The 12,673-nt window shown below is 50.1% G+C and overlaps 1 protein-coding gene across 1 annotated transcript in view; it reads left to right on the top strand.

Annotated features, from left to right (window-relative positions):
• NID2 (nidogen 2) overlaps positions 1–12,673 on the top strand; it is a 106,357-nt gene that overhangs the window by 59,388 nt on the left and 34,296 nt on the right. The window contains exons 8-10 of the mRNA XM_060261475.1: positions 1,414–1,599; positions 5,180–5,323; positions 12,036–12,155. Of these exons, the coding sequence (XP_060117458.1) occupies positions 1,414–1,599; positions 5,180–5,323; positions 12,036–12,155 (450 nt within the window). The remainder of the gene's footprint in view (positions 1–1,413; positions 1,600–5,179; positions 5,324–12,035; positions 12,156–12,673) is intronic.

Consider the following 12,673-nt stretch of genomic DNA (forward strand, 5'->3'; position numbering starts at 1 on the left):
AGCCACCGTCCCTCCCAAAGTGGGGAGGGAGGTGGGAGGGAGGGAGACGTGGAAAGAAAGCAACTTTAACTTTAAATGCATTCTCTGAGCCGCTGGCTGGCTTGGTTTGTAGAAGTAATTTCAGTGCCTTCTCCAAGCCAGCCAATGAGGACTTCGAGAGCTGTACAATATGTGTGAAAGAGCCACATATGGCTCCCGAGCCACAGTTTGGCCACCACTGGGCTATCACATCCAAAGCTCTTCATTGCCTTGGCCCCTTTAAGACCAACAAAGTTTAATTAGAATCACAGAATCATAGGGCTGGAAGGGACCCCCAGGGTCATCTAGTCCAATACCCTGCACAATGCAGGAAACCCATGAATACCTACCCCAAATTCACAGGATCTTCATTGCTGTCAGATGGCCCTCTAGCCAGTGTTTAAGAACCTCCAGGGAAGGAGAGCCCACCACCTCCTGAGGAAGCCTGTTCCACTGAGGAAAGCCAGTTTGGTGTAGTGGTTAAGTGTGTGGACTCTTATCTGGGAGAACCGGGTTTAATTCCCCACTCCTCCACTTGCAGCTGCTAGCATGGCCTTCGGTCAGCCATAGCTCTGGCAGAGGTTGTCCTTGAAAGGGCAGCTGTTGGGAGAGCCCTCTCCAGCCCCACCCACCTCACAGGGTGTTTGTTGTGGGGGAGGAAGGGAAAGGAGATTGTGAGCCGCTTTGTGACTCTTTGGAGTGGAGGGCAAGATATAAATCCAATATCATCATCATCTTCTTCTGAGGAATCGCTCTAACAGTCAGGAAGTTCTTCCTAATGTTGAGCTGGAAGAAGAAGATTAACAAAAATTAACAAAAAAAATTCATCTTTTCTTTATACTATTCATTTCTTTATACTATTTCATTTCTTTATACTATTCATATACTATTCATTTCTTTATTCATTCAACTGTTTTCAAACGTCACTAAATGTCCCTTTACTTTCCAGTGTTTTTCAACATATATTAGTGCTTTCTTTGATGGTTTTTTTAAAAAAATATAAATATTATTACAATACATTGCAATAATAAAGAGTGATTTTGACACACACAAAAAAGATTGAATCAACACAGCTGGTAAGACCTGTGAATCGCAGCAATTTCCCATGCAAATCAAAGGGAGGGACGGTGGCTCAGTGGTAGAGCATCTGCTTGGGAAGCAGAAGGTCCCAGGTTCAATCCCCGGCATCTCCAAAAAAGGGTCCAGGCAAATAGGTGTGAAAAACCTCAGCTTGAGACCCTGGAGAGCCGCTGCCAGTCTGAGAAGACAATACTGACTTTGATGGACCCAGGGTCTGATTCAGTAGAAGGCAGCTTCATATGTTCATATATGTTCAAAGAGTTAACAAACTGATGCGAGAACCCGGTGCGAGTCTGGCGGCTCCTTTAAGACCAGCAGAGTTGGATTCTGGGCATCTGCGAGAACTCAACTCCTCCCTTCTGCTCTCCTTAGACATCAACGAGTGCGCCGAGGGCATCAGCCGCTGCAGCCGGGAGTCGGTGTGCGTGAACACCCAGGGCAGCTACCGGTGCGAGTGCCCCATCGGGTTCCAGCTGGCAGCCGACCGAGCCACTTGCCTAGGTGAGAAGCTAGTCCTCTTTGAGGAAGGCCTGCTCCGGGGATGCAAATGGAGGAGTTGGGTGTAGAGAGCGTGGGCTGTGTGTCGGGTCGCCAACTTCAAGGCAGCACCAGGAGATTACAGTTGATGTCCAGGCGACCGAGATCAGATTCTTTGGAGAAAATGGTCGCTTTGAAGGATGGGCTGTATGGCAAGATTCCCTACTGAGGCCCCTCCCCATTCTCCACCCCTCCCCTCAATCTCCAGGTATTTCCCAACCCAGGAGTGGCACCCCTATCGTTTATTGAAGCGTACCTGAAATTTTGCCATCTGCACAAATGTCCGAAATCTGCTTGCTTTGGTTTATTTTGTGTCATGTTATTTTGCGATCTCATTTGGGATACTGTGTGCAATTCTGGTCACCGCACCTCAAAAAGGATATTATAGCATTGGAAAAAGGATATTATAGCATTGGAAAAAGTGCAGAAAAGGGCAACTAGAACGATTAAAGGTCTGGAACACCTTCCCTATGAAGAAAGGTTGAAACGCTTGGGGCTCTTTAGCTCGGAGAAACGTCGACTGCGGGGTGACATGATAGGGGTTCACAAGGTTATGCATGGGATGGAGAAAGGAGAGAAAGAAGTCCTTTTCTCCCTTTCTTACAATACAAGAACTCGTGGGCATTTGATGAAATTGCTGAGCAGTCGGGTTAGAACAGATAAAAGGAGGTCCTTCTTCACCCAAAGGGTGATTAACATGTGGAATTCACTGCCACGGGAGGTGGTGGCGGCTGCAAGCATAGCCAGCTTCAAGAGGGGTTTAGATAAAAATATGGAGCAGAGGTCCATCAGTGGCTATTAGCCACAGTATATATATGTGTGTGTGTATACACACAGACACACATATATTGGCCACTGTGTGACACAGAGTGTGGGACTGGATGGGCCATTGGCCTGATCCAACATGGCTTCTCTTATGTTCTTATGTGTTCTAGAGCAGGGGTGTCAAACATGCAGCCCGGGGACCTAATCAGACCCCCAGAGGGCTCCTATCAGGCCCCTGAACAACTGGCTATCGTTTGCTTCCTCCTCCCTCTCTCCTCCTTCCTTCTCCATCACAGCTACAGAGGAAGGGGGGAGGGATAGTTTGCTTTGCCAGGCTCTCTCAATCGCACAGCAGAGCTACTGAGCCAGTTTGGTGTGAGAGCCAGTTTGGTGTAGTGGTTAAGTGCATGGATTCTTATCTGGGAAAACCGGGTTTGATTCCCCACTCCTCCACTTGCACCTGCTGGAATGGCCTTGGGTCAGCCACAGCTCTCTTATCCGGGAGAACCGGGTTTGATTCCCAACTACTCCACTTGCAGCTGCTAGAATGGCCTTGGGTCAGCCATAGCTCTCTGATCTGGGAGAACCGGGTTTGATTCCCCACTCCTCCACTCGCACCTGCTGGAATGGCCTTGGGTTAGCCACAGCTCTCTTATCCGGGAGAACCGGGTTTGATTCCCCACTCCTCCACTTGCACCTGCTGAGATGGCCTTGGGTCAGCCATAGCTCTGGCAGAGGTTGGCCTTGAAAGGGCAGCTGCTGTGAGAGCCCTCTCCAGCCCCGCCCACCTCACAGGGTGTCTGTTGTGGGGGAGGAAGGGAAAGGAGATTGTAGGCCGCTCTGAGACTCTGTCCTTGAAAGGGCAGCTGCTGTGAGAGCCCTCTCAGCCCCGCCCACCTCACAGGGTGTCTGTTGTGGGGGAGGAAGGGAAAGGAGATTGTAGGCCGCTCTGAGACTCTGTCCTTGAAAGGGCAGCTGCTGTGAGAGCCCTCTCAGCCCCACCCACCTCACAGGGTGTCTGTTGTGGGGGGGAGAAGATATAGGAGATTGTCAGCTGCTCTGAGACTCTTCGGAGTAGAGGGCGGGATATAAATCCAATATCTTCTTCTTCTTCTTTTGCCTTCTGTCTTTCCCAGCATCAGGGTCTTCTCCAGGGAGTGCTCCCTTCTCATTGGGTGGCCCAAGTATTGGAGCTTCAGCTTCAGCATCTGACCTTCCAGGGAACAGTCTGGGTTGATTTCCCTCAGGACTGACTGATTGGATCTTCTTGCAGTCCAAGGGACTCTCAAGAGTCTTCTTCAGCACCCCCCTTGATGTAGCCAGTCCTTTAAAAGTTTACAGGGATCTTCTTACTGTGAGCTCCAGGAGGATTGGCTACATCTGGAGGGGAAAAGGAAAGGAAAGGTCCCCTGTGCAAGCACCAGTCGTTTCCAACTCTGGGGTGACTTTGCTTTCACAGCATTTTCACGGCAGACTTTTTACAGGGTGCTTCGCCCGTGGCGCAGAGTGGTAAAGCAGCAGTACTGCAGTGCTGTGATCTGAACTCTGCTCACGACCTGAGTTCTATCCCAGCGAAAGCTGGTTCAGGTAGCCGGCTCGAGGTTGACTCCGCCTTCCATCCTTCCGAGGTCAGTAAAATGAGTCCCCAGCTTGCTGGGGGGGAAGCGTAGATGACTGGGGAAGGCAAGGGCAAACCACCCTGTAAAAAGTCTGCCGTGAAAACATTGTGAAAGCAACGTCACCTCAGAGTCGGAAACGACTGGTGCTTGCACGGGGGACCTTTCCTTTTCCTCTACTCTGTACAGAGCCCCGTCGCGCAGAGTGTTAAAGCTGCAGTACTAAGCTCTGCTCAGGACCCGAGTTCGATCCCTGGCGGAAGCTGGGTTTTCAGGTAGCTGGCTCGAGGTTGACTCAGCCTTTCACCCTTCCGAGGTCTGTCAAAGGAGTCCCCAGCTTGCTGGGGGTGGAGGGGTGGAAAGTGTAGATGACTGGGGAAGGCAATGGCAAACCACCCCGTAAAAAGTCTGCCGTGAAAACGTTGTGAAAGCAACGTCACCCCAGAGTCGGAAATGACTGGCGCTTGCACAGGGGACCTTTTCTTTCCTTGCCATTGCCTTCCCCATTGCCTGGGGACTCATTTGAAGGACATTGGAAGGATGGAAGGCTGAGTCAACCTTGAGCTGGCTACCTGAAAACCCAGCTTCTGCCGGGGCTCGAACGCAGGTCGTAAGCAGAGCTTAGGACTGCAGAACTGCACTTTAACACTCTGTGCCACGGGGCTCTTACATCAGGAGGGCGTGGCCTAATATGCAAAAGAGTTCCTGCTACCAACAAAAAAACGCCCTGCCTATAGGGGGCCCGGAGCCGGGGAGGGTTGCCACCCCTGGTTTGGGTAATGCCTAGAGATTTGGGGGGTGGAGCCTGCAGAGGAGGGGTCTGGTCTCTGACTCCCAGAGGTGAGTTCTAATTCCAGGAGATCTCCAGGCCCCACCTGGAGCTTAGCAGTGTAAGAACTGGGGAAGGTTAGTTGCAGAGGCTCAGGAGCAGCAGTGGCAGAGAAATCACCGGGACTGGGGCTGCTGGGCTCCCCTCCATGCTGAAATTCCTATCTAGAACCCCGTGATGTGAACGACCCCCGGCTGAGTCCCAGTAGAGTGGCTGCCAGCCAGAGAAGGCCAGTCCGACCTCGCAAGGTGGAGAGGTTCTGGCTCAGCGTGTGGTTTTCTCACGCCCGGGTTGCTTCTCCCAGTCACGCCCGTGCTCTTTTCCTCCTTTTCAGCCATAGCGCCGCCATCTGATCCTTGTGCCCAAGGCACGCACACCTGCGCCGCTGCGGATCGGGCACGCTGCGTGCACCACGGGGGAGGCTCCTTCAGCTGCGTGTGCCTCCCCGGGTATGCGGGCAACGGGCACAATTGCACAGGTAAGCCGATGGGGAGGGAAGGAATTTTGGTACTGGGAAGGGAGCAGGAGGCTCCTCGGCTTTGTCCCCCGCCCAGTCGTAAGGGAAGCCATGTTGGATCAGGCCAGTGGCCCATCCAGTCCAACACTCTGTGTCACATAAGAACATAAGAGAAAACATGTTGGATCAGGCCAATGGCCCATCCAGTCCAACACTCTGTGTCATTTAAGAACATAAGAGAAGCCATGTTGGATCAGGCCAATGGCCCATTCAGTCCAACACTCTGTGTCTCATAAGAACATAAGAGAAGCCATGTTTGATCAGGCCAGTGGCCCATCCAGTCCAACCCTCTGTGTCACACAGTGGCCAAAAGAAAACCAGGCAGCATCAGGAGGTCCATCAGTGGGGCCAGGACTACTAGAAGCCCTCCCACTGTTGCCCCACCCAAGCCCCAAGAAGACATAGCATCACTGCCCCAGACATAAGAACATAAGAGAAGCCATGCTGGATCAGGCCAATGGCTCCTCCAGTCCAACACTCTGTGTGACACAGTGGCCAAAAAACCCAGGTGCCATCAGGAGGTCCACCAGTGGGGCCAGGATACTAGAAGCCCTCCCACTATGACCCTCCAAGCACCAAGAATACAGAGCATCACTGCCCCAGACATAAGAACATAAGAGAAGCCATGTTGGATCAGGCCAGTGGCCCCCCCAGTCCAACACTCTGTGTCACATACGAACATAAGAGAAGCCATGTTGGATCAGGCCAGTGGCCCCTCCAGTCCAACACTCCGTGTCACACAGTGGCCAAAAAAAACCCAGGCAGCATCAGGAGGTCCATCAGTGGCGCCAGGACTACTAGAAGCCCTCCCACTGTTGCCCCACCCAAGCACCAAGAAGACAGAGCATCACTGCCCCAGACATAAGAACGTAAGAGAAGCTATGTTGGATCAGGCCAATGGCCCATCCCCTCCAACACTCTGTGTCACACAGTGGCCAAAACCCAGGGGTCATCACAAGGTCCATCAGTGGGGCCAGGACACTGCTCTCCCACTGTTGCCCCTCCCAAGCACCAAGAATACAGAGCATCACTGCCCCAGACATAAGAACATAAGAGAAGCCATGTTGGATCAGGCCAATGGCGATCCAGTCCAACACTCTGTGTCACACAGTGGCCAAAAAAACCAGGTGCCATCAAGAGGTCCACCAGTGGGGCCAGTACACTAGAAGTCCTCCCAATATGTCCCCACCTCAAGCACCCAGAATACCGAGCATCACTGCCCCAAACATTAAGAACATAAGAGAAGCCATGTTGGATCAGGCCAATGGCCCATCCAGTCCAACACTGTGTCACACAGTGGCCAACCAAACCCAGGTGCTATCAGGAGATCCACCAGTGGGGCCAGGACACTAAAAGCCCTCCCAATGTGCGCCCCCCCTCAAGCACCAAGAATACAGAGCATCACTGTCCCAAACATAAGAACATAAGAGTAGCCATATTGGATCAGGCCAATGGGCCATCGTCTAACTCTCTGTGTCACACGGTGGCCAAAAAACCCAGGAGCCATCAGGAGGTCCACCAGTGGGGTTAGAAGCCCTCCCAGTGTGTCCCCACCTCAAGCACCCAGAATACCGAGCATCACTGCCCCAGACGTTAAGAACATAAGAGAAGCCATGTTGGATCAGGCCAATGGCCCATCCAGTCCAACACTATGTGTCAGACAGTGGCCAACAAAATCCAGGTGCCATCAGGAGGTCCACCAGTGGAGCCAGGACACTAGAAGCCCTCCCACTGTTGCGCCCCCCAAGTACCAAGAATACAGAGCATCACTGTCCCAAACATAAGAGAAGCCATGTTGGATCAGGCCAATGGCCCATCCCCTCCAACACTCTGTGTCACACAGTGGCCAAAAACCCCAGGTGCTGGTAGCCCTTCCACTGCGCCCCCCAAGCTCCAAGAAGACAGAGTATCACTGCCCCAGACAGAGAGTTCCAACAATAGGCTGTGGCTAAGAGCCCCTTCAATGGAATTGTCTCCAAAATAAGCTTGCAGGTTACCTCAGGGATAAGCCACAGTGTGGTGGGGAAGGAGTTGGGAATCCAGGTTCGAATCCCCACTCTGCCATAGCAGCTGGCTGGATCACCTTGAACCAGTCACACATGCCTAGCCTTACGGCTACCAAAATTTGTGGCAGGGGAGGCGCTTCTGTGAGTCACAGCTCACTTTTTCAGATACCAGGAGGCTCCTCCCCTGCCACAAGGGTCACTGATCTTTCGGGTGCTGTGAGCAGGGACTCTTGAAAGCTCCTCCCCTGCAGCCACGGATTTTGGTAGTTTTTCAGGTGCTCCTGGGCTATGGCTCTTTCCTGCTGCTCCAGACAGACTAACAGGCTGCCCCGTCTTAATCTGTCCACAAATAAACATGATATCGGGTATCTCAGTTTAAAAATTTTATTAACTTAATTGCAAGAAAGTACAATAAAACACATTACCGTTTTTTCCATTAAAAGGAAGATATAACACAAATAAGAATAAGGCTCCACAAGGTAGTTGCAATTCAATTCTGGATGGATGGATGGATGATGGATGATGGATGGATAGTGGATGGATGGATGGGATGGATAGTGGATGGATGGATGATGGATAGAAGGATGGATGGATAGTGGATGGATGGATGGATAGATACTGGATGGATGGGTGGGTGGGTGGATGTATGGATGGATGGATGGACGGATGGATGGATGGATGGACGGATGGATAGTGTATGGATGATGGATGGATGGATGGATGGATAGTGGATGGATAGTGGATGGATAATGGATGGATGGATGATGGATGGATAGTGGATGGATGATGGGTGGGTGGGTGGGTGGGTGGATGGACTGTGGATGGATGGATGGATGATGGATGGATGGGTAGATAGTGGATGGATGGATAGATGGATAGTGGATGGATGGATGGGTAGATAATGGGTAGATGAGTAGATGGATGGATGGATGGATAGATAGATAGTGGATGGATGGGTAGATGGATAGATAGTGGATGGATGGATAGCAAAAATAACTAAGTATAAACTGTATATTACTAATTAAACATATAAAAATAAGATTTTTTTTAGAAACCTTAAAAAATAAAACATGCTGAAAAGATTAGCACTCTTGCTAATATTTTATTTATTTAACAGTCTCTGATAACTGACACCTCTTGCTCTGAATGATTGCATCATAATCTGGAGATAGTGTCTGTGCTGCAGCAATCTTGAGTATGCTGTTCAGGTGTTATTTGAATATGCGTCTGTAAGCTGCAAACCTACTTTTGGTTTACTGACATTCTTTACGGAAATCTCATGGCCAATGCTTTGAGCCTAAGACCCAGGGGAAAGGATGAAATGGCTGGGCATTGCGAGCTCTTGTACGTAATGGTCAGCCAATGGAGGAAATAGAGGCTTTGCTCTGTAGCTCCTGCACGATGGAGGAAGCCTGGCAAAGAAAGCAGAAAGTAACAGAGGAAGAAGGAAGCAGATGACAGTGGTTTGCTCACGGGCCTGATAGGAGCCCTTTGGGGACCTGATCTGTCCCACAGGGACGTTTGAGACCCCAGCCCTAGGGTTTTCAAGGCAAGAGATGTTCTGAGATGGTTTGCCGCTGGGAACCTAGACTTCCTCGGTGGTCTCCCATCCAAGTCTGAACCCAGGCTGACCCCCCTTAGTTTCTGAAATAGGACAAGATGGGGCTAGGCTTCCCGGTCAGGCAATCTGCCGGTGAGTCAGCTAAAAGCCCAATGTATCAAAGAGGATGACTTGTTTGACAGCCCTTTTTGTGCAGCTTCCCTTGTTGTGAGGAAGACTTGAAGCAGTTTCTCCCTCCGGCGCTATCGGCTGTGGGAGGCCATTTCCCAGACCACCTGACTTTGTGTTTCTCTGCTCTGGAGATTTGAAGGGTTTGAAAAGGTTTTTTCTTTGTGGCTTCAGATGTCAGCTGCCCAGAAGGGAAACACTTGTCCCTGCTTTCCTCAAACTGGTGATCACGTATTTTTTTTGGGGGGGGGGGGAGGAGGAAACAGTCAGCTTCCCCTCCTCCCCTTAGAGCCAGTTTGGTGTAGTGGTTAAGTGTGTGGACTCTTATCTGGGAAAGCCGGGTTTGATTCCCCACTCCTCCACTTGCAGCTGCTGGAATGGCCTTGGGTCAGCCATAGCTCTGGCAGAGGTTGTCCTTGAAAGGGCAGCTGCTGTGAGAGCCCTCTCAGCCCCACCCACCTCACAGGGTGTCTGTTGTGGGGGAGGAAGGGAAAGGAGATTGTGAGTTTCTCTTAGGCTCTGATTCAGAGAGAAGGGCGGGGTATAAATATATGTTCTTCATTTTTATTTATTTAGCGGATTTATATTCCGCCCTTCCCATACGGACTCAGGGCGGATTGCAGTCATAATAAAATGGTTAAAATACAACAATAAATCAATAATATACAATTAAAAGAGCACAGCTCAGTAAGATAGACACAGGTGGGGCGGGCACATTTTACAGATTAAGACATAGTTCTCGGCCCTTTGTGGGGAGGACAATAGACAGTAGGATGAAAGGACGTCTGCTTGCCTCAACCAAAAGCCTGGAAGAATAAGAACATAAGAGAAGCCATGTTGGATCAGGCCAATGGCCCCTCCAGTCCAACACTCTGTGTCACATAAGAACATAAGAGAAGCCATGTTGGATCAGTCCAATGGCCCATCCAGTCCAACATTCTGTGTCACATAAGAACATAAGAGAAGCCATGTTGGATCAGGCCAACGGCCCCTCCAGTCCAACACTCTGTGTCACATAAGAACATAAGAGAAGCCATGTTGGATCAGGCCAATGGCCCCTCCAGTCCAGCACTCTGTGTCACATAAGAACATAAGAGAAGCCATGTTGGATCAGGCCAATGGCCCATTCAGTCCAACACTCTGTGTCACATAAGAACATAAGGGAAGCCATGTTGGATCAGGCCAATGGCCCCTCCAGTCCAACACTCTGTGTCACATAAGAACATAAGAGAAGCCATGTTGGATCAGGCCAATGGCCCATCCAGTCCAACATTCTGTGTCACATAAAAACAAAAAGGATATTATAGCATTGGAGAAAGTCCAGAAAAGGGCAAGTAGAATGATTAAAGGGCTGGAGCACTTTCCCTATGAAGAAAGGTTGAAACGCTTGGGATTCTTTAGCTTGGAGAAACGTCTACTGCGGGGTGATATGACAGAGGTTTACAAGATAATGCATGGGATGGAGAAAGTAGAGAAAGAAGTACTTTTCTCCCTTTCTCACAATACAAGAACAGGTTAAAACGGATAAAAGGAAGTACTTCTTCACCCAAAGGGTGATTAACATGTGGAATTCACTGCCACAGGAGGTGGTGGCGGCTACAAGCATAGCCACCTTCAAGAGGGGTTTAGATAAAAATATGGAACACAGGTCCATCAGTGGCTATTAGCCACAGTGTGTGTGTATATATAAATTTTTTTGCCATGTCTTCTGCTATGTCTTCTTGGGGCTTGGGTGGGGCAACAGTGGGAGGGCTTCTAGTAGTCCTGGCCCCACTGATGGACCTCCTGATGCTGCCTGGTTTTCTTTTGGCCACTGTGTGACACAGAGGGTTGGACTGGATGGGCCACTGGCCTGATCAAACATGGCTTCTCTTATGTTCTTATGAGACACAGAGTGTTGGACTGAATGGGCCATTGGCCTGATCCAACATGGCTTCTCTTATGTTCTTATGAGACACAGAGTGTTGGACTGGATGTGCCATTGGCCTGATCCAACCTGGCTTCTCTGATGTTCTTAAGTGACACAGAGTGTTGGACTGGATGGGCCATTGGCCTGATTCAACATGGCTTCTCTGATGTTCTTATGTGACACAGAGTGTTGGACTGGATGGGCCATTGGCCTGATTCAACATGGCTTCTCTGATGTTCTTATGTGACACAGAGTGTTGGACTAGATGGGCCATTGGCCTGATCCAACATGGCTTCTCTTATGTTCTTAAGTGACACAGAGTGTTGGACTGGATGGGCCATTGGCCTGATCCAACATGGCTTCTCTTATGTTCTTATGAGACACAGAGTGTTGGACTGGATGTGCCATTGGCCTGATCCAACATGGCTTCTCTTATGTTTTTAAGTGACACAGAGTGTTGGACTGGATGGGCCACTGGCCTGATCCAACATGGCTTCTCTTATGTTCTTAAATGACACAGAGTGTTGGACTGGAGGGGCCATTGGCCTGATCCAACAAGGCTTCTCTTATGTTCTTAAGTGACACAGAGTGTTGGACTGGATGGGCCATTGGCCTGATCCAACATGGCTTCTCTTATGTTCTTAAGTGACACAGAGTGTTGGACTGGATGGGCTATTGGCCCGATCCAACATGGCTTCTCTGATGTTCTTATGAGACACAGAGTGTTGGACTGGATGGGCCATTGGCCTGATCCAACATGGCTTCTCTTATGTTTTTAAGTGACACAGAGTGTTGGACTGGATGTGCCATTGGCCTGATCCAACATGGCTTCTCTTATGTTCTTATGATATACATTGTAAGCTGCTCTGAGTCTCTGATTCAGAGAGAAGGGCGGGGTATAAATCTGCAGTCGTCGTCTTCTTCTACTTCCCGATCTGCTGTCTAGGCTCTTTGTCTGCTCTTAATGCATTTTTACCACCTTTTGTATTTACTGTCTAAAGTTTCTTGGGTGCTCTCCTCTCTTTGTAGATGTGGACGAATGCGCAGAGGGGAAGTGTCACCCGGCAGCTGACTGTTTCAATTCTCCTGGCTCCTTCTCTTGCCGTTGCCAGGCTGGCTATGAAGGGGACGGCTTCCAGTGCTCACCAGGTATGGGCAGATCAGGCAGCAGAGTAGAGATGAACAGTTTTGGATAAAATAGAAAACTGTACTTGGATGTTTCTGAACCCCTTTTGTGCCATCACTTGCCATGGGTCGCTGCAGCTCCACCAGCTGTTGCACCATCATTTGTCATGGTTGGCTGTATCTCCTTGAGCTCTCTTGTGCCATCACTTGCCATGGCCGGCTGCAACTCCTTCAATTCTATTGCACCATCATTTGTCACAGCTAGCTGTATCTCCTTGAGCTCTTTTGTGCCATCACTTGCCATGGCTGGCTGCAGCTCCTTCAGCTCTGTTGCACCGTCATTTGTCATGGCTGGCTGTATCTCCTTGAGCTCTTTTGTGCCATCACTTGCCATGGCTGGCTGCAGCTCCTTCAGCTCTATTGCGCCGTCATTCGTCATGGCTGGCTGTATCTCCTTGAGCTCTCTTGTGCCATCACTTGCCATGGCCGGCTGCAACTCCTTCAATTCTATTGCACCATCATTTGTCACAGCTAGCTGTATC

This window comes from Heteronotia binoei, chromosome 21, assembly GCF_032191835.1.
Source record: "Heteronotia binoei isolate CCM8104 ecotype False Entrance Well chromosome 21, APGP_CSIRO_Hbin_v1, whole genome shotgun sequence".
In the NCBI taxonomy this organism is placed as follows: Eukaryota; Metazoa; Chordata; class Lepidosauria; order Squamata; family Gekkonidae; genus Heteronotia; species Heteronotia binoei.